The sequence below is a fragment of the Nicotiana tabacum genome, chromosome 13 (assembly GCF_000715075.1).
Source record: "Nicotiana tabacum cultivar K326 chromosome 13, ASM71507v2, whole genome shotgun sequence".
In the NCBI taxonomy this organism is placed as follows: Eukaryota; Viridiplantae; Streptophyta; class Magnoliopsida; order Solanales; family Solanaceae; genus Nicotiana; species Nicotiana tabacum.
Genome location: NC_134092.1, coordinates 95,693,775 through 95,716,580, shown reverse-complemented (window position 1 = coordinate 95,716,580; position 22,806 = coordinate 95,693,775). Strand labels below are relative to the sequence as shown.

At 39.4% G+C, this 22,806-nt stretch overlaps 1 protein-coding gene across 2 annotated transcripts in view; it reads left to right on the top strand.

The window, feature by feature from the left end:
- LOC107795885 (protein CHROMATIN REMODELING 20) overlaps window positions 1–22,806 on the top strand; it is a 45,974-nt gene that overhangs the window by 22,188 nt on the left and 980 nt on the right. For both annotated transcript variants that reach the window (XM_075228198.1, XM_075228197.1), the window contains exons 15-24: window positions 2,954–3,095; window positions 6,903–7,052; window positions 7,133–7,188; window positions 7,266–7,569; window positions 14,945–15,080; window positions 15,573–15,631; window positions 15,845–16,068; window positions 20,334–20,537; window positions 20,620–20,698; window positions 20,779–21,047. In XM_075228198.1, the coding sequence (XP_075084299.1) occupies window positions 2,954–3,095; window positions 6,903–7,052; window positions 7,133–7,188; window positions 7,266–7,569; window positions 14,945–15,080; window positions 15,573–15,631; window positions 15,845–16,068; window positions 20,334–20,537; window positions 20,620–20,698; window positions 20,779–21,047 (1,623 nt within the window). The remainder of the gene's footprint in view (window positions 1–2,953; window positions 3,096–6,902; window positions 7,053–7,132; window positions 7,189–7,265; window positions 7,570–14,944; window positions 15,081–15,572; window positions 15,632–15,844; window positions 16,069–20,333; window positions 20,538–20,619; window positions 20,699–20,778; window positions 21,048–22,806) is intronic.

Below are 22,806 nucleotides of genomic sequence, written 5' to 3'. Positions count from 1 at the left end.
AACCTTCCAACCCTCCTGGTACTTGCAGTTCATATCTTAAATATTTGTAACCTCCAAGATAACATGATTAACTTACTTTATGTACTTTCAAAGATGATCTAGTATCCGAGCATACATCAACTGACTTACGACGTACTTTTACATACGAAAACATGGGGTGTAACATCTCGAGAGACTTGCATTCTCTTGGAATCAATGTAGACTTCATGTATCCATGGAGACCTAGCAAAAAATAGTGCACAATGGAAGTAAAAGATCTTTATAGGCAATACTAGTTAATTGGGAATACGTTTGTCATGTTAGTACGTCTAATTTATGCTCTATGCTTTCTATGAGTCTTTTAGTCATGTCAAAGATTTATATGCCAGTATGAAATATAGAAAACTTCTTGATCTTTTTATTTATTTTTCTTCTATCTTATAATATTTGCATGCGATGATTTAAAAGGAGAAACATGGTCATGGGGATTGATATAGCCGACCCTAACTTGTTTGTAACTGAAGCGTTGCTAATATTGTTGTTGTCCTCGTTATCCTATTTTTATGTGACCTGCTTATCTTTCGGTTTATTCCAAACAGTGTGGCTCTATATATTAGGGAACCTTTTTAATACACTCGTTGAAGTGTGTGACCATCTCATCTAAAAGATTAAGTTGAAAAAAGCTTAAGCTGTTTTCTTCTATTTTTTTTATTACAATCTAAGTTTTCTTCTCGTTACAACTTCCCATCTTTCATGTTTTGTCTTTTGCAAAAATTGAGACAATCATTAACCTTTGTACTGTCGGGCCCACGACAGTGGGAAGGGGGAAGTGATGCATCCCATTTGGATGATACCTCTCTGGAATATGTGAAACTAGAAATATAACAGTCAAGTGGGTTTCAGTAATGCAAGCCAACAATATGCTATTTAGTGGAGTCCCTTCTCTGCAATCTGGTTATCAGTGATTCTCTATCACACTTCTTCAAATTTTGCTTCCAAAATGTGATGCAGAGAGCCATCGGCTTTTCTTGTTCCATGGATCATCATATTGACTCGAATGATTTATTGGATTCCATTAACATACTCCAAAAATAGTGCTTTTTTAGGGGTAAATTTTTACAATACAATAACAACAAACCTAGTGAGTTCCCACAAGTGGGGTATGGGGAAGGTAATGTATACGCAGACCTTACCCATACTCTGGGTCTGGGAGGGAAAAGATGCTGTTTCCGATACTCTCTGAAAAAGATGAAAAAAAAGCAGTGGTAGCAAGCAGTAACAACATCAAAATATTAGGAAAACCAAAGCGAAATATAACAATGAAACAACATGGTAGTTATAGTAATCTTAGAATAAGGAAGATACCATACTAACACTAATACTACGGGTAATGGGAAGGAAAAGGAAAAACGCTCGACTACCTACTAACCTTCTACCCTAATTCTCGACCTCCACACTCTCATATCAAGGGTCATGTCCTCGGTACGCTGAAGCTGCGCCATGTCCTGCCTAATCACCTCACCCCAATACTTCTTTGGCCTACCTCTACCTTTCCGCATACCCACCAAAGCCAACTTCTCTCACCTTATAACTGGAGTATTTATGTTTCTCCTCTTCACATGTCCGAGCCATCATAGCCTCGCTTCTCGCATCTTGTTTTCCACGGGGGCCACTCCAACCTTTCCAGAATATCTTCATTTTTAATCTTATCTAACCTGGTATTCCCGGCTCATCCATCTCAACATACTCATTTCAGCTACTTTCATCTTATGGACATGAGAGTTCTTGATTGGCCAACATTTTGCCCCGTACAACATAGTCGGTCTAACCACCACCTTGTAAAACTTACCTTTAAGTTTTAGTAGCACATTCTTATCACACAAGACACTAGATGCGAGCCTCCATTTCATCCATCGCGCTCCGATACGATGTGTGACATCCTCGTCAATCTCCCCCATTTCCTTGGATTACTGACCCAAGGTACTTGAAACTTCCTCTGGGGATGACTTATGTGTCAAGCCTCACATCCATATCTGCTTCCTCCAAGTATTTCGTCATGTACTGCTCAACTTGAAACCTTTTAGATTCTAGGGTCTGTCTCCAAACTTCCAGCCTATTGTTAACATCACCTCTCGCCTTGTCAATCAGAACTATGTCATCTGCAAATAACATACACCACGACACCTCCCCTTTAATTTGGCGCGTCAGCGTCCATCGCCAAGGAAAATAAAAACGGGCTAAGAGCTGATCCCGGGTGCAACTCCATCACCATCAGGAAGTATTCCGAGTCTCCTCCCACTGCTCTTACCCAAGTCTTAGCTCCATCATACATGTCCTTAATCACCCTAACGTAGGCTACATGCACACTGCTAGCCTCCAAACATCTCTATAGAACCTCTCTCGGGACTTTGTCGTATGCTTTCTCCATGTCAGTGAACACTCTCTCCTTGTACTGCTCCACCAATCTCCTAGCGAGGTGAATGGCTTCCGTAGTCGAACGACCCGACATGAATCCGAACTAGAGCTCTGTTTTTACAATCTGGTCTACTAAATGATGTTCTGTCATTTCAATATTTTAGGACACAGAAATGTGGTCAGAGAGCCATTAGCTTTTCTTGTTTCCATTAGTCATCAGATTGAGTTGAAGATCCTTGTCTTGTTTTCGTGGCAGTGATGCCATTGCCATCTAGTGTTATATATAGTACTGGAGTTCTGGGTACAGAATTCTTTTTATAATGTAAGGCTGTTGTTTTTATCATGTCTTCTTAGGATTTTTTAGGGATATATGTAAGCATGTTTCTTCCAAAGAGGCCCCAATTATTCTTTTATGTGTTTTCTTTGCATGCCTTGTTTTTCAATCCTTAAATTGTTAGGATTATTTTTATTGGAGTACTGTAAACATTCTTTTATCAAACCTCTGTCAGTCATTTCGTATGTGGCATCTTAGTCAACTTTACTTTACCTCTTTTTTCAGGGAGAGAAGGGCCGAGTTACTAAAAAAATGGACATTAAAAGGTGGTGTATTCTTAATTGGCTATACTGCTTTCAGAAATTTGTCATTTGGGAAGCATATAAAGGATCGTCACGTGGCCAGAGAAATTTGTCAAGTCCTTCAGGTAGTGGTTGTCACCTTTAGAAGTGATAATTGTGATGGAGATGAGAGGGAAAAATTCTTCTTCAGTTACTTCGTTTTCATGTCCTTTTGGTTTATCTTCATGGTGCTCTGTTCAGCTAGTATGTAGGGATCATGTTTGGGGGTCTTATTTGTGTGTGGATATTATTGTAATTTATCTCGCTGTTCCTACAACGGCCAAGGCCTGTGTGTGACTTAAGCGGGGTTGTTAGCCTAACTTGGCCTCTCTTTTAATGCCAAGCTTTGTTCTGAATCCCAACTGTTAGGCCATAGGAAATGCTGTGTGGATTTTCGTGGGGGTGCGTTCGCTTCTACCAAGAAGCTCTACAGGTAGAGCAAACTTGTATGCATGTGCGGAAGTTGTGTTATCATTGCTCTGTAATGAATATAGGAACCTTCTGATGAAAAATTATTAATGACGTAAGTTTTATAATTTTATTGTAATAATTGAGGATATAGTGTTTCCTAATAGCTTAAGCTTTTAGGTGAGATGGTCACACACGTGATATTAGAGCAGGTAAAGGCCCTGGGTTCGAGTCTCATCGCTACCATTATAAAAAATGAATTTCCACGTGCTTGACCAATAAAAAGATGAATGAAGCCTGCACGTGAGGGGATGTGTTGAAGAGAGAATTAAATGAATAAAGTGTGCTCTCTCTAACAGCTTATGCTTTTAGGTGAGATGGTCACACACTTCAACATGTATTGATTATTTTGAAAATTAAAATGTTGTAATTTATTTTGTATTAGACATAATTAGGAACAGGTAATGCTGTAATATATTTCTCCAAATGATAGCTTCCTAGAAATGGTCCCAAAAGTCTAGAAACAAGAGTGTTCATTCTAGTCTATTCTTTCTTGTAGTTTCTTTTCACCGAGGCATCTTTGTCTTCTTTTACATCTGTCTATTGTAGGTAGGTCAATAAAGGGATTTTCTCAACCTTTGTGTAGTAGGCAGTGAGGAGTTTTTGAAAAGTTTAATTTATTTTGTATGTCTTATGATATTAAGTTCAGAAGTTTCAGTTTTCTAGATCAGCATGCACTTTCAGTACTCAATCTTTCATCTTATTTAATTTTCATATCAAATACTCCAATATACATGTGTGTATGTATAGGGTTGCTAACCTACTACATTAGTGTAGTTAGCACCATCCCCGTTTGTTAGTGTGACTCCACCTCGTGACTCCAATGTTATATGTTTTAGGAAAGAAACATGGTTTCTCAGAGTAACCTGAATAGCTAGGGGAAAAATGGCTTAGCCAGCTATAAGGACATTATTTTCAGTGGTAGATCTGAACAGTCCTAATTCTAAGTCTACCATAGATGAGTCAAGATTATTGATTTTAATAATTGGGTCGAAAATAGTATTCTTAGTACTGGTTGTTGGAGAAATGTTGGGTGAGACTTCAAGAGTGAGTATGTCACTGAGCAGAAAGGAGGGCAAGGTTTAAATTTGAAAAGATTGGTAGAGATGGAAGTCTCAGCAGCATTTAAGTCCTTATTATCCATTTGATACATGAGTTTGTGGAGGTGTGGCATGTCGGAGTCTGCGGCGAGGTGGAGTCCACCGGAGATGTGGGTGCTGGAATTGATTTTTTTGGCTATTTGATGTTGCCGCTGCTGGTTTTTTGAGGCCATTGAAAGTATCGGAAGCTTTAGGGGCTTTCGTCTGTTTTGCTTGTGGAAGCAGCAGGGAGGGAGAGGGGGGGATGGGTTGGGCAATTACAGACTGGCTGGGTCCAGTCCAGCCCAACATGGCCCTATTTACAAGTTCAATAGTAGGAATCTATCAACTCTTGAACCAATTCTGCCACCATCCCTTGACCAGGTATGTCTTCCACCATGTAGTGGAGGTCAATTAGAGTCAAAGTCCTGTATAAATCTCGAAAACTGACTCATTGCCCTAATTCTCCTATTGTGCTTTGTCTCTTCATCCCTGTATCTTGCAGTGTTGAAATCACCCATAATGACCCAGGGGATCTGTTGGCCTCGATTGCTGCTGGCTCTAGCCACATATATTCTCTTTTACATCTGTCCTGTGGCCACATAATCCAGAGAATGCCTATCTGAATTCTTCTATCACACTTTCAAATATGAATGAGACGGAGAAGCTGCTGCATTTTTGTTCTATGCACTTCATAGTCTTCTATCCCATAAGACTATAATCCCCTCTCTCCTTCCTGCTACTTTTTGACACTGTTCTTTGGCCCCAGGCTTGTCGAACCATCCATGGTGTCCAATTCTCCAGTTTTATCTGTTGAATCCACAAAAGATTTGGCTGCCATTTGTTGACCAGGAGTTTCTGTGTTTTTACGCGTATATGGATTATTGAGCCATCACATCCCACAAGTAATTTGACTTTCATCTGGGTTTGTTGATTTCTTGTTACCCCTACCCTTTCTCTGAACTTTCATTGTATTTGAATTCCAATTTCTTCAATTCATTTGTCTTTTTGCTTCTGCTATTTGGTTACCTTGCTCCCACTTGTTGGTTCCGTTGTGCCCTCCTGTAGTGGATTCTCATGAATATTTAGAAGTCTTCTCCTTCAGAACCTTGAAAGTCGATGCTCTTAGCTGCATCATATTTCTCTTCATCCATCTAGGGATTCCGATCTTTATTCTCGTCTTGCATGTTTAAGCCAGCTCTATTACATGGTAAATATAAGGTTCCAGCGGTGTATATGACGAACACCATTCTTTTTACACAATTCCAAAGGTACTTCTAACTCCCACTCCCTTTGGGGTGCATGCCACAAGTTGTATGTTCTAGCTTGGTTGAAATCCCGATGGCTTCTGTAGCACTCTAATCTGGTGTAAAACAACTAAGCATTTGTGCTTTCTGGAGTGGTGAGATTGAGATGCTGACGGGTCAGTGTTCGGTCTATTCAAATTATCTGCTAGCTGCATATATTATGTGCATAGATCTCTAAAAACTGGTAGGTAGTTTTGCTCGGGACTGTTAGTGGGCTGTCCTCTTTACCTTGATGATTTCTTCTAATTTTTTCTTTGTGGACCTCTGTTTTAATATTCTGTATCCATGTTATTATTCTGCCAGTGGCCTGGCTTAACTTCTTTAGTTGAGATCTTTTCTTCCTCTTTACCCTCGTGCAAATCTGATCTTAAGTTCAAATCATTTGAGTTGGATTTAAGGCAGGCTTCGGGATGTCAACCTGACCTGAGGACATGGCACCATCTCCATTCCACCCCTTGGGCAAGATAGTCAATACCTCAGCCCTCTTGATAGATTTCCGTCTCAATTGTCTGTCATTCATTATTACTGTGGCCGTTATAGTGCTCGTTAATATTCACCATGACCATTGGCATCTCCACCTTGATAGGAATTTTTACATCTTCACTCCCCTGCATCAACATTTTTTTTTGAAAGGTAAAACTGTAAAACTAGAGCAGGGATGCTTCTAGTTGAAGTCGAGCATAAGATATTTCATTCTCAATTAACCCACTTGAATTTGAAATGTTAGTAATGCACAATAAACTCCTACCGGTACTCTGGAAGTAGAAAGCACTCAAAGCAGAGCACTGGACTCTTCTTTTGCTGCTTGAAATGAATGTAGCTGATTCTTAAGGTTTATTGACTTGGATTTGTGAATGCTCCTCCCTGCTCTTAGTGTTACAGTTTTATAGTCCTCTCCATTCCATTCTTTTTTGTTTTTTTCTTCCTTTGGTGGAACTTTCTTTTCCTTTTTTGGTTGAACTTCTAGTTGATGCTAAATTTCTTCTCATCTCATGACCTATTTTCTGAATTCATTGTTCAAATATCTGCCATTTGTCAGGATGGGCCTGATATACTTGTTTGTGATGAGGCTCATATTATCAAGAATACCAGAGCTGATGTAACTCAAGCCTTGAAACAAGTCAAGTGCCAGAGAAGGATTGCATTAACTGGATCTCCTCTTCAAAACAATTTGATGGAGTACTACTGTGTAAGGCAATAATGAAGCTGTTATATTTAGTACATACGTTTATATGGAAATGTAGTCTCATTATTTTGATGTCATGACAGATGGTTGATTTTGTAAGAGAAGGATTTCTTGGCAGCAGTCATGAATTTAGAAACCGGCAAGGCATCTTTTCTTTTCACTGCACTTTTTCACTTTCCTCTTTATGTGTTTTGATATTATTACCCCCTGATGCAGCTTTCAGAATCCGATAGAAAATGGTCAACACACCAATTCTACAGCTGATGATGTTAAAATTATGAATCAGCGATCTCATATTCTCTATGAGCAATTAAAAGGATTTGTTCAAAGAATGGACATGAATGTCGTAAAGATGGATTTGCCGCCAAAAACTGTGTTTGTGATGTCTGTAAAGCTTTCTCCTCTACAGCGAAAATTGTATAAAAGATTTCTAGATGTTCATGGCTTCACAAAAGACAAGGTCTCTGGTGAGAAGATAATGAAAAGATCCTTTTTTGCCGGGTATCAAGCCTTGGCTCAGGTACTTTCTTATTTGTATTTTTCTTAATTTACTGGTTCTTTTGGATGAAATAATGTATATTAAAAGTCCAAAAGTTCAACCTACTGGTAAAAAGCTGCAATTGATAGTACCAACTTTTTTCCATTTGGAGAGCTGGACACAGAGCCACTATCACATACTTATCCACCATTGTGCCACAATGGAGGAAAAAAGAAAGTTAAAGCAGGAAGATCCCTGGGAGATGTGTTAAGTTGGCGTTGTTTAATGCATTTATTGTTAAGGTAGGGTAGTCTAATTTTGAGGACCCTCCACCTTCAACCATATGGTTGGAGTTTCGAGTCACCATGGGAACAAAGTGGTGGAAAGGGCCACTACTGGGCGCCTGGTTGAGGTGGGATTTTGGGAGTTGGGTGGGGGAGGGGGGACGGTTTTACCGTATCAAAAAAAGTCAACATCTCTTCTAGCAATATTAATATATGCCTATTGCTCATGTTAGTGTTGTTCTATTTACTATATTTGCAGATTCTTAATTTTTACTGAATACCTTAAAGCGAAATTCTGAGGTCAAGTCAGATAATTTTTCTATCTAAAGGTAAACTGGTTGGATCGCCTTTCACAACGACAAAGATGGAGGAATCAATTTTACAAGTTTTAGATTCCTTATAAGAAGAGCAAGGATTGTAATAATTAGCCTTTAGTTGTAAACACCCTTTTAGCTTCCTGCATAATCTTTGTGCTGAAGATTCTTTTAATATACTGGAAATGTTACCTTGTCACTTGAAAGATGGAGGATTGTCATTCCATTTGCTGTGGACCCTGGCTGCCAGGCTAAATGATAACTTCTCTGGATATTTATCATACGTGACAAATCTTTATTGGATAAGTCAAAAGTTCTTAAGAAACTTGATCACTATTAATCTCAGAGGCTCGTTATGGAAGATGGATAAGCCAGCCAATTTTCTTAATCAGGAATCTCGTCTAGACAAAGTAGGATCACTTGATTTCATAAAAGTATTTCTTGTTCAACTTATTGTGTTTATGAATTTGGCACAATCAGAATATAAAATAACTGAATAAAGATAACTACTGCTCCCTCCGTTTCAAATTAGATGAGGTACTTTCCTTTTTAGTCTGTTCCAAAATAAATGATACATTTCTAAATTTGAAATAATTTAACTTTAAACTCTTCATTTTACCTATTTTACCCTTAATGAGAAGCTTTTATAACCGCACAAATATCATGGTCCCACAAAGCTTTTACCCCGAAGTCTTCTTTTTCTTAAACTCCGTGCCGAGTCAAACTACCAAACTCCGTGCCGAGTCAAACTACCTTATCTAAATTGAAACGGAGGGAGTACCTTTTTTAATGAAGTGAATTATATTCATTGTGAGAATGCTCCTGTATACAAGAGGTTTACCAAAAGTAGAGAATCTATAGCAAGGTAAGATTCTCTGCAAAAGACATCCAATCTTCTATACAAATGGGAACCTTATGGATGCACCAAAAATACAATGAAAACAAGAGGCTATACCTTAGATGTGCAAATTAAGCTCATTCCCTTCAGAAACTCTCCAAATCCTCTCTTGCCATGCTACCAACATAAGTGTTACTGGAGTAACATACCCACAATCGACGTGTTCACCTCATCCTCTAACTTGTCATGGTCCATTGTATTCAAACCATCATAAAAGCTCCTATGATAGGGGCGACGTTACCTGGAAATGCAGTAAGAGATGATCCTCGTACTCCCATGAAGCACCAGCTAACATATATGATTCTCCTCTTTCTCAAGTTCTCTGTTTTTAGAGTTGCAACCTTAGCCTCCAACCCAGAAAAAAGGCACACCTTCGTTGCCGCTCTAGGTATCAATACCTACCGACAAACAAGGAAAAATAAACTTCTCTATAGCTAGCAACTTTCATATGTAACTCTTTGCTGTAACTCCCATCTCCAGGAATCTCGACTCTCTACTAGTAATCTCTGAACTTATTGGACGATAATATCCTTTATAGGTGTTCGGGAAAGTGACCTTCAACACTTTGTCGCCACACGATCTCTCCTCCCATGAAACTAACCTTTCCCCCGTGCCCCACCATAAATGAGATACTTCTACTAAACTCTTCTTGTCACTTCGTAATATTCTTTGGTTGCTGCATCCAATAGGAGCAATGATTTTCTTGGTTCTCCGTCCCCTTCTATGGTGCCATATTTCTCCATTACATGCTCCTCTGGTCAAATCTCCAAAGCTACTTCCCTAAGAAGGCCTTGTTAAAGGTGCTTAGATTTTAAAGTTAACTACCCCGCACTAACCTGGTAAAGACATACCAATAGATAACTCAACGGTGTAGATTTCTTACAAAATCTAGTAATTCTCCATGCAAGCGCGGTGTATGCTTGTGATGTTTGGGTGTTTATAACTAATGTGTGTATACTTGTAGCTTCCTTATGTTCTATGCCATTTGGGTTCTGAGGTTATTTTCTATGAGTGTAATGCTAGATTTCTTTGTTGTATTGATTTACTATTTCAATTTTACTTTTAACCATTTGGAACTTCGTAGATTGTGTTTATCATCTCTCGCAAGGCTCTTGTTCAATTTCAGTTGATTTATTCTTCCTTAAATTGTATTTAAATTCGATCTTCATCAAATTCGCCCACTCACTTTCCAATATATAATTTCACTATCATTATTTTTGTTTCTTGAATTTCGCTGCCCTTTTTTTTAGAAGTGTTGATTCCTTTCTATAGTATTAATGTTAAATATCCATATCTCTATTGGATGGGGGACATGGTCGTCTTTAGTGGCCTTAGGCAATTCTCACCTCGTGAGCTAGCCTTTGGGGTTGAGTTAGGTCCAAGGTCCATTTTCTTATTATGGTATCAGAGCCCTTATGAGATATTAGCCACAGTGCGTCTACCAGTGACATCAAGATTGAAGAAAAACATCATATAGTGTCATATTCTCCGGCTATTGTCATTGCATCACTTTCGATTATAGTTGTGCATCAACCAACACCACTGAGGAGATGGGAATTTCCCGGCGATGAGACCCCAGAAAGCCCAACCTCATCTGAGCTTCCACACGCCCTATGCGCCGGGAATGCTCTAATTTTTGGGCAAGCCTACCCATCCCAATTCTTGGTTTACCCGATGTTATGCCCTCATATTATATTGTCCATGCTCCAGCTAACAGCCTTGGGTTTCCTTACTTCATGAGCTAGCTTTTACGGTTGAGTTAGGCCTAAAGTCCATTTTCTTATCACATAATTACACACCCTTACTTTTAAAGAGTCCTACTTAACTTTTCAGTCACTAAGTAATGGAATTTTTAAGAGTAAAACTTGCAAAAGTGCAGAGTACCTTGTTCTTCTGGAGTTCCTTTTAGCTTTGCTGTATTTTTGAAGTTGAGCATCATGCTTCCAGTGTTTTGTTGAGCTATTTTATTGTTGTTTTGTCTGTTTTGTTTGCTATCTTTTTATACTCACTTAAAGAGATCTGTACTGCGAAGAAAGAAATTATACCACCATATGTGCAAAAATTAAAAAGAAAAAAAACAAAATGCACTTTTATCTGTAGTATATAAAAATGGAAATTAGCTATATACTGATTGTGTTGGGAACTGAATGACATTCTTGGCTGCCAAGGAGCCAAGTGTGTTTTTCATGACCTGCTATTAGCTGAAGGGCTTTATTTGTCTTATTTGTTTTCCTAATTTTTTTTTGTTTTGTTAACAATTGTCTCTATGTAAGCTTCCAAAAGTATAGCTGGTCGCAGCTAGGATAACTGGATAGTTGTGGTAAGTTGAAGGTTAGCGTGAAACCTATTTAATCTTGATGAATTCTCTAAAATTTGAGTAAGCGGTTGGACCTGGATATAGCAGAGGATTTCCTAGGATTTATATGGCCAATCGCAACTATTTGGGGATTGAGGAGTAGTTGATTGATTGTTGCTTTTTAGCTTCATTTCTTTTTGTTGTAGCTTTTGCATCAAGTATACTTTTATTTACTTAATTGTATCTTTAATATGCCCCTTCATTGCCGGCTTGATTCTTTTTGATGAGTCAAGCGAATGAAAACCATTTTTGATAATGGGTGGTAGTAAGACTCGAAACTAGAACCTCTTCTTACTCTAATACTATGTTACGAAATGGAATTGAGCCTAACTCAACCCCAAAAGTTAGCTTATGAGGTGAGGCTCTAAGTTGCTCGGACTCTTCACTTTCAGTGCCGCACCCGTGTCGACACGACGTGGGTGTGGGTATGGGATTCGTGTCGGATCTGGTCAACCTATTTTGGGTACTTTGACCAAAATCAACGGAGAAATTTGGGACAGATGTAATTATTTTTGAAAACAAATCAAAAGATAGGGTGATATGGAAGAAAATGGAATACCTTGTATATATAAATTTCTATGTCAGTCCTTTTCCTTTTATCTTCTAAAATTCTACTCTTGTTCAATATTTTTCCCTTCTCGGAATACCTTGTAAGTTTTTCACATAATGTCTCATAATTTAGACATATTTTTATAACACTATTTTTAAATAATTGAATTATTTTTAGCCGAATCCCCGCACCCGTATCCGTACCCCCGAATCTTTAAATTTAGATCACGCACCCCCGTATTGAACACCCGCACCCGAGTTCGAGCAACTTAGGTGAGGATTGCCCAAAGACCATATTAGGAGGCAAACAACCTATCTCCAACCAATATGGGACATTTAACACTGCGGCATGGTTAGGCCTTCCAATTGGAGCATAGACAACATAACATGGAGGCCCAACATGTGACACGCAATAACATGGATGGGTTTGCTCTGAATCTTGTTGAAGTTTGTGACCATCTCATCTAAAAGCTTAAGCTGTCAGAGAGAGCACACTTTTATTTACTCTATTATGTTTTCAACACTCTTTGTAAATAGAATTTCTTATTTATCAAAAAAGAAATAATAGAAGTTTCTTTTTCTTCTCTTTGTTTCTTGTAATAAATATACAACCAACATGAAAGTAGGTTAACCATGGTGAATTCTCTGAAACCTGAGCATGTAGTTGGACCAGGATAAAGCGGAGGAATACCTAGGATTAATATAGCCAACTTTAACTATTTTGGGATTGAGCTGTAGTTTATTGATTGTTGTTTTTTAGCAGTGGTTCTTGGCGAGTTGGAAAACTCAGAGAATCGACGTTATTTTAGGTTTTGTAGGCGTATTAAGGTTGGGGAGGTTGATGAGGTAATGCGGAAGATGAGTAAAGGCGGGGCGACTAGGCCAGGCGAGATTTCGGTAGAATTTTGGAAGAAGGTTGTGGAACGGGTAGGCTTGGAGTTGCTTATTGGACTTTTAGGACTAAGAAGATGCCCGAGGAAGGTAGGTGGAGTTTGATGGTCCAGCTGTACAAGAACAAGGGTGATATCCAAAATTGTAACAACTACAGGGGTATCAAGCTACTGAGTCACACTATGAAAGTGTGGGAGGGGGTGGTGGAGAGGAGGGTGAGGAGGAGTGTGTCTATTTCGGGGCGTTCGACCATAGAAGCCATTCATCTTGTGAGGAGGTAAGCGGAGCAGTATCGGGAGAGGAAGAGGGACCTGCATATGGTGTTCATCGATTTAAAAAAAGTTTACGATAAAGTCCCAAGAGAGGTTTTATGTAGATGTCTGGAGGTTAGTGGTGTTCTGTTAGCGTACATTAGGATGATTAAGGATATGTACGATGGATCGAAGACTCGGGTGAGGACTGTGGGAGGAGACTCGGACTATTTTCCTGTGATGATGAGGTTACATCAGGGTTCAGCTCTTAGCTCATTTTTATTTGCCCGGGCGATGGATGTGCTGACGCGCCACATTCAGGGGGACGTGCCATGGTGTATGTTATTTGCAGATGACATAGTGCTAATCGATGAGACGTGTTGCGGGGTTAACGATCGGCTGGAACTGTGGAGGCAGACCCTGGAGTCTAAAAGTTTCAAGTTGAGTAGGACAAAAACTGAATACTTGGAGTGCAAGTTCAGTACGCAGGAAACAGAAGTGGAGGTGGCGCTTGATACACAAGTCATCCCCAAGAGAGATAGTTTCAAATATCTTGTGTCTGTTATTCAGGGGAACGAGGAGATTGACGAGGATGTTACGCATCGTGTTGGAGCGGGGTGGATGAAATGGAGGCTTGCGTGTGGTGTTTTGTGTGATAGGAATGTGCCACCAAGACTTAAGGGCAAGTTCTACAAAGTGGTAGTTAGGCCGACTATGTTGTATGGAGCTGAGTGTTGCCAGTCAAGAAATCTCATGTGCAGAAGATGAAAGTAACAGAGATTAGGATGTTGAGATGGATGTATGGCATACCAGGAAGGACCGGATTAGGAATGAAGTTATTAGGGACAAGGTGGGTGTGGCTCATGTGGAAGACAAGTTGCGGGAATCGAGGCTGAGATGGTTCAGGCATGTGAAGAGGAGAGAAATCGATGCCCCGGTGAGGAGATGCGAGAGGTTGACCATAGCGGGTCATAGGAGAGGTAGAGGGAGGCCTAGAAAGTACCGAGGAGAGGTGATTAGGCAGGACATGGCTCTATTTCAGCTTACCGAGGACATGACCCTCGATAGGGAGGTGTGGAGGTCGAGAATTAGGGTTATGGATTGATAGGTAGTCGAGAGTCGCTAGTCGTATTAGTACTAGTCTTGTATTCTCCTATTCCGAGTTCCTTGCTGATTAGACGATGTGGCATTAGTGCCGGTAGTTTTCGCACCTCTCTTATAGCTTCGTATTCCTAGTTTCTCTGCTATTACATGCTGTGCTATTTGTTTCTTTTATCTTATTTCCTTACCATTGTTAATGTTTGTTTATTGTGTCCTTTTCCCTGTTCTTGAGCCGAGGGTCTATCGGAAACAGCCTCTTTCCTTCATAAGGTAAGGGTAAGGTCTGCGTACACACTACCCTCCCCAGACCCCACGTGTGGGATTGCTCTGGGTTTGTTGTTGTTGTTGGTTTTTAGCAGCGGTCATCATGTTTTCTTGTTCGTTTTCTTTGTTAAGTTCTTTATCAAAAAAGAAAAGGAAATAAATAGAAATTTCTTTTTCTACTCTGTTTCTGTTAATGGGAAGCCTCGATGATAAACATCCATCATATTGGAAGCCTTGATGATGAACATCCATCATTTTGTAAAATAAACAATACAGAGTTTGTTGGAAAATTGAACTTTTTGGTGTTTTTGGTTACTTAGCGGCAGTGGCTCTTCTATATATGTATATACATTTATAGGTTTAGTTATATGTGCGCGCACAGACACAGATAAATAGATAGATGTATGTGTGTGTTTGTTGGTGGGATGTGTGGGCTAGGACCCTGGATATGTATCTAATGCGTAACTCCTCTCTTTGATTCTGTCGACTAATACTAATACTGAATATAGATATGGAACCATCCTGGGATTTTGCAACTGATGCGAGAAAACAGAGCCTGTAGTAAGCCTGAGGATGCTGTTGAGAATTTTCTTGCTGATGATTGCTCAAGTGATGAGAACACAGATTATAATACTGTTCCTGGAGGTACCTTTTGTTTTCCCTCACTCTGGATAGAATGTACCAACTATTGATGTTTTATCTTTCGGTAGTTACAAAATAAAAGGATCTCTTTTATGTGGAGCCAATAGTATTTTGATATGCAGCTATCTAGGCATCCAGAGGAATCTTTGAATTGAGCTATCGTGCAGTTGGATGTGTTTCTGATAAAAGTAAATTGCATATTAATGCATACTGTGATAGTGTTGATTCAGTAGATCAATTGGCCGTTCTGCATTATATGTTGAATTTGCATACAGTGTCTGCAATTGACTAAAAGTTCCGAAAATATTTCACCTGCTCCTGTTCTGATACTGGGAGGAATATCTGGCTTCTGTATTTGTTTCTGTGGCCTGCTTTCAATGAGTTCAGGATAATAGATGACATCCGGTCGTATTAAGCACTTCATTAATATTTTATTAAAATGAAAACTAGCCTCTCTTTCATCACATATGAATAGCTGTCTGCCAATTCTTGCAGAGAAGCTGAATAGCAACAGTGAAGCTCTCAGGAAAAATCATAATGGCTTCCTTCATGGGGTAATTTCCTGCTTCCTATTTGCTAATTTCTGTAATTCTGTTAGTATGGTTAATTGATGGATGTGCAGGAAACTCTTGCCATCTGTCTGTAATATACGTTTTGTTTTGTATCTTACAATTCAAGGTATATGTGTGGTTCCATTTGTTTCTACAGTTCTATTAGTTTTTCTAAATGTCATCATTAATATCTTAGTTCACTCTTTCATTTTACAGGATTGGTGGAGCGATCTTCTAGAAAATAATTGCAAAGAAGTTGATTATAGCGGCAAAATGGTTCTGCTACTCGACATCCTGACAATGAGCTCCAATGTTGGTGACAAAGCACTTGTGTTTAGTCAGAGCTTGTTAACTTTGGATCTCATTGAACTATATCTTTCAAAACTATCGCGCCCAGGGAAAAAGGGGAAGTACTGGAAGCGACGGAAAGACTGGTACAGGTGTGTATACCTTGTTTTCCCTCTTGATGGAAATTACCTCATTATTATTTTTTTGGTAAGTAAATATTTTATCTACCAAATAGCAATATGTACAAGCTCACAGAAAAAGGAAACAAACTGAGACTGGATATAGCCCCAATCTCCACTTCCCTATCTACTCTACCTCATCTTACTAGCATTGACTAAGGATAGAAGTTAAGAGCCTCAATCTTCCTAGCTAACTTAATTTTCATGGATCCCCTACACACTACTTCCTGAATGATCTGCCTTGTAAGTACCTCAGTTAACCTATTCTTCCCTTGGAATGTCTCATGTTCCTCTCTTGCCACAAGTGATATGTGCAACCCGTTAGAGCCATTCTATATATCTCAGTACTTGCAGCATTTCCTTTCACATTCACTTGTGCCCACTGAATCTCGTTCTGCCAGTTCATGGCCTGTCTGACTATGCTTTGCCATTCCAATATTTTACACCATGCTCGAGCAGAAAAACTTCACAACTAAAGAACAGGTGATTCATAGATTCTTCAACATTACACATAGGGCATGTTCTTTCATATGTGACCCCCCAGGTAGCCAATCTGTCCTTAGTAAGTAATCTGTTTTGGATTGCTAGGGTCAGTACAAATCTCCACTTTGGTAGGCCAAGGTTGTTGCAAGTGAGCTTCTTCCAAGTTACTTTCTGAAAGTAACCTCTCATTATCTGATATAACTTCTTAATGGAAAAGGACTCCCAGCTTTGTAGAGTAGCCATTGATATACCTGCTCCCTCAATGTAGCTTCTTGTCACAACTCGCATTTTGGAGTTGTGATTTCGGCTAAGAACTGGTGAGAAAAGGTCCTTCTGATGGTCTGACGTAGAACTGTCTACTCGGGCAACTTGGGCTTTTTAATTTTAAGCATATATAAGGGGGTATAGGTGATGAAAGCTCCGGCCTGCCTCCCCCATACGTGCTGTCACCGAGTCGTATAGAACGAGCTACCTTGGAGGCAACCTCAAGGGCCTGCCTAGATGACTCAAAAGGAGTGTCAAAGGTACCCATACGAGTTAGGGAAACTCTATGGGCGGCGCAACGCCTTCGGGCTAGCGTTGGGCATCAAAGTGGCGCTGGAGGCTCGAAGTGTGGGACGGCCAGCCCCGCGGGCTGCCGAATGTTGGAAGGAGACCTCCGTGCCGATTGGATACTTGACGCACCTGTCATAGGGGCATCATGTGTCGACTTGTGAGCATGGCTTGGGTTCAACCATGCAAGCAAGGGTCCGTTGGCCTAAAGGTGCATTTGTGGGGCGACACTGCACTATTCGGGATGGAAGCGTGTCGCGAGGGCAATGTATGGACATGGCACAGAAGACGCGCATGACAATGGCCAAGGGCTAAAGGTTGCCTTACTCGGGCGAGGCACGAGCTAGTCGCGGATGCACTAGGCGAGTGTCAAGCTTGAGGATTAGGCTGTGCACGCGGGAGCGATGCTCAGTCTTGGGCGAGGGACAAGACATGTCCTAAGCCAATCCCCCAGGGCGCGCATGGAAAGTGATCCTAAGATGAAGCGCCACGACATGTCTAGGGCCAAGGGCCTAGACATCTTACGGGCGGCACAAGTTGGGGCGAGCCTACGGGCGAGCCCCACCAACAGGCACATGATCGTGCTTGGGGATCTTGGGAAAGGAGACAGGCTGGCCTGCAGCGAGGGGAACCTGCAGGCGCCGCACGGGCGAGCAGGTGCCGCTACCCAATGTAAGGATTTGGGCCCTTGACATTCTTGCCTTATAATTTTCTGGTTTACACAGTATGCTTGTTTTGGATTAGTTTCCCACACTGGCTGCTTCCTCCCATAATACTCATGTAACCACTGGACCCACTGTCTTTCTGCAGAGGTTCCACAATAGCTTGCAAATAGCTGCCCTATTCCATGTATACAAGTCTAAGCACATTAAAACCACCATATGTCCTTTGATAGCAGACTTTCTCCCATGCCAACAAAGTCTTCTTTGGACTATCAATCCCTCCTGTCCATAGATAAGTTCTGCATATAGTCTCTATCCTTTTTATTATCTTCTTAGGCAATACAAATATCCGAGACCAATATATCTGGATATCAAACAGCACAGTTTTGATCAATTGCAATCTGCCTTTATATGAAATATATCTTGAAGTCCAAGAATTGATTCTACCCAACATCTTCTCCAATTGTGGTTGGCACTGCGTAATAGAAATCCTCTCGGAACTCAGTGGCACTCCCGGGTACTTGAAAGGGAGTTGACCTCTAGAAAAGCCCAAGAAATTCAGAATCTCCTGTTGTACCCCGTGACTCACTCCACTAAAGTAGATAGAGCTCTTGTTTACATTTGCTGTCAAACCTGAAACTCTTGAGAAACTTGTGCAGCAATCATACAGCATTTGGACATAAATTGCATTTCCTCTTCAGTACTTGATTTTACTGATTCTCTTTGCCATTTGTTGAACTGTGTGACCATCTTATCAAAAGTTTAAGCTTTTAGATATAACATACTTTTATTTACTTAATTATATATTTAACACGCCATCTCATGTGCGGGCCTGATCTTTTTGATGGGCCAAGCAAGTGAATTGTTTTTTGGTGAAGGGTAGCGGTGAGATTTGGATCCTGGACCTCTGCTTGCTCTAGTACCATGTTGGAGTATGTGATCATCTCATCTAAAAGTTTAAGCTATTAAAGAGAGCATACTTTTATTTACTTAATTATGTTCTCAACACGCCCCTTCACGTACGGGCTTGATTTTTTTCTTTCATGGGCCTAGCATGTGAAAATTCTCTATGAAAATGGGTGGGGTATAACTCGAACACATGACCTTTTCCTATTTTGATACCATGTTAAGAAAATGGTTCTTGAGCGTGACTCAACTTCAAAAGCCATCTTATAAGGTGCGGATTACCCAAGACCATATAAGGAGAAAACAATCCACTCCCTCGACTAATCTCGGAAATTCTAACACCATACTGTATGCTCAAGCATGTCAACTAGAGCATGGATAATATAACATGGGGCCGAACATGGGAAAATACAATAACAGGGATGGTTACCCATTGATATCATGTAAAGAAAATGAACCTTTGTCCTAGCTCAACCTCGAAAGTTAGTTGATGAGGTGAGGATTGTCCAAGATCAAGAAAAGGACTTCTGCTCTATGTTGCTCGGACTCTCCAAAAGTGCTGCCGCACCCGTGTCGGATCCTCCAAAAATGCACTAAATTTGGAGGATCCGACACGCACCCAACAACATTTTTGAAGAGTCCGAGTAACATAGCTTCTGCTTACTCTAATACCATGCTAAAGTGTAACCATCTCATTTAAAAGCTTAACCTAGTAAAGGGTGCATAATTTTATTTGCTTAGTAATATCGTCTAATAGCGTTGATGTGGAACCCATCCTTTTATTGTTGCATTTCTTGCGAATTCGTTACAATATCATTTGAGAAATACAATCCTTGAGAACTTGATTGTCCGAGTTTGTCTTCAAGGAAAATTGGCTTATTCTTTAGAGTGATAAGATTACTGACCATCTAATCAAAGCAAAGAGGAACCTTTCCTCAGTTGACATGAGAAAGAAAGTAAACAAGCCCATTGATGGCTCGTATACCTTTACATCTTTTATCTATAGTCTGGGGACTGCAGCTCATAACTACTAGCTATCCAAGCGAAGGCTCAAAGAAGCAGACAGTCTTCTTTTTAGTCTTACTAATTAGTTTGGCTTTTCTTATTCATTTATATCTCATTGTTAGAATAGAGAAAGAGCTTTTGCACTGGAGCTCTTTTTTTTTTTTTGGGGGGGGGTCTCTTCCTTTTGATTATGAAAAACAGAATATCAAAGTTAATTTGGTAAACTGGACATCAATTAAATAATAAGTAGGTTTATTTCAAAGGAAGTTTTGCCTTATTTAATTTATCCTCGAATTCCATCTGAACTAGAATTGCCAACGTTTCCTCTTTCTTCACAGATGTCTTCTTTGGAACAAAAGTAACCCATTGATTTAGAAATCTTGTAGTTTTAAAACATAAATTTTTTTATTATGCAATATTTTTGTCAACTACTAGTCAAAGTTCGTCCGGTTTGACAACCAGGAAGCCAGATATTACTATCTTTTTGGGATAGATGGAGAAGGTTATGATAATGGGATGCTAGTGGTGAATGTTATTTTGCTTAACTTTTTTTTGAGGATGTGGTTTGTCTTCTATTTCTTGCTTTTACGTGTCACTGAACAAAAATTTTCACCTCCTTTTGGACAACAGGATTGATGGAAGAACAGAATCATCTGAAAGGCAGAGACTTGTTGATAGTTTTAACGACCCATTAAATAGAAGGGTTAAATGCGTTTTAATATCTACTAGAGCTGGATCTCTGGGTATCAACCTTTATGCTGCTAACCGTGTAATTATAGTTGATGGCTCTTGGAATCCAACTCATGATCTTCAAGCTATATATCGAGCTTGGAGGTATGTCTTTCAAATTTGTGTGTAATAAAACACCCAGGTTTCATTGGAATATATATTTAGCCAGAATGCTTGTACATTTTAGGTATGGTCAAACAAAACCTGTTTTTGCTTATCGTTTACTGGCACATGGAACGATGGAGGAGAAGATATACAAGCGTCAGGTAAAAAATAAGAATCCAAGAAGAGCTCATGTCAGAATAGCTTTTATTTCATGAATTATTTAAGTGGATAATTTAAGCAGGTAACAAAGGAAGGTCTTGCAGCACGGGTGGTCGACAGACAACAAGTACATAGAACTATATCCAAAGAGGAAATGTTGCATCTTTTTGAATTCGGAGATGATGAAAGCTCTGATATACCTCTGGAGTTGAAGCAAGCAAGAGAACATGCTGGTGAAGCAAACACAACTGTAGATGTTGGAAGTGTTTCGAAACAAAAGTTAACCTTTCCAAATGGAAGCTCTACTTCTGACAAGCTAATGCAAAGTTTGATTGACAGCCATCATCCACGGTATGACGTTCTTTTCTTGCTTCGTCATATTAACAATTTCTTCGGAACATATATTTTGTCGTTTTCTGTGTCTTTTTTTTTCCTTCTAATAAATTTCACTTTTATTTTTTTACCTTTCTGATTAATAGTATAATAGTCTGTTTTCCTTAGACTTGGGAGAAAATATCCAAAACCTCTGAGGGCGACTGATTAACTTTAATTAGAAAGGCCCAATTTGTTTTTATTTGTCTAGTTCAGTTTAAGTAAGTACCCCTTTCCTATTTTCTTTTTTCCTTTTTATGCATAATCCTATCCATATCAACAAACTTATTGCTTAGAGAAACTGGGTGCCTGGAAGTTCTTCATAGTTCTCCTTTATCGCATTGTTCATAAAATCAACTTGTTGATATATCAACGTTGAAAGAGACCGGTAGTTTCTGGAATCAACTCGGGTGTTGTCTGATTTCAGCCTTGCACCAGCTGAAACAGGAATAAAAGCACATGACAATTCATCAGCTGGAGTGAGAGAATAGGACCGTTCATCACTTTTGAATGTGCAAGTACCTCGAACTTGTAAAAACTGACTTTATTTGTCATCCAATAAATAATATTTCCCTTTTCTACTCTTGTTTAGTTTTAGATTTTTAAGTACTGGATAGAATTACATAAATTTAGATGTGCATCTTCATGCTCATTTTGTTGAAATGTTATTGTATTTAATGAGCTTTGTAAGTATTTTAAGTTAACTATCTTTATTGTGAATTCTGGTTTCCAAAACAAATTTTTTTCCTTGTTAGATTGATTTTATGCAAAAAATAGAAATACAAGTTTTACTGGCTCATTTTTATGACATCCGATAGCTGGAATTGATATATTGGATTTTTAGGTAAACTGACTGTTAATCATCTTAGAAATTGTGCTTGTCGGACGGACAGGCAAACCATAAAAATAATTGACTGTCTTCCTCTTTTTGGATCCAATATGAGTTGAGATTCCCTAAAAGCTACATAATGCAACTGACATAAATTAATTGCTAAACTGTTTATTCAACTCTATCAGATGGCCTTTCATCCAAGACTCATCTGGATTCTTTTTATTTGGAAAGAACCATGTACGGATCTTTTGGAAAGAGGGTAAACTTTTCTCGACTTTTTGGCTAAGATGAAACCGAGAATATTTTAGAAAGAGAATTGAGGGTATAGAAGATATCTCATTTAGGGTTGACAAAACTTCAACTGCAACTTTATTCCTCTATTGGATTACTTATTTGCACCTGGAGCTTGAGGCAAAGGGAATAAATGGTCTGTAGGTCTAACTTCTCTATTAATTTATTTTGAAGTGCCCATTTTTGTGATGCAACTGAATGTGTGGTAATCTAGCTTAAATTTCCAGGTCCTCTTGATCTGACTTGACCTACCTTGTCATGATATCCATCTTTCAAAAGTGGAAAAAACATAGGTCAGCTGATTTCTTGGCCGACTGGGGTCACTTTGTTCCTATTTTAGTATTTGATAGGCCCCATTGGACCTTAATATTAGTACAGCGGTCCGGCTAAAAATTATATGTAACTAAATCCAGGCACTAATGCCCCTGCTTAACCTATGAAAAAAGAAACGATGAATTTTACCGAGCACCTTTGGTTCTCTCATATGTCGAGCTCATAATGCACTAGAGTTTTTGAGCAAATGCTCTTTCACTACTGAGCTGACATGTTGACTGTATATGTTTCCTCCAGAACCAAGTATACCCCACCTTTAATACAAGTGTTAGCTCTCTCTAG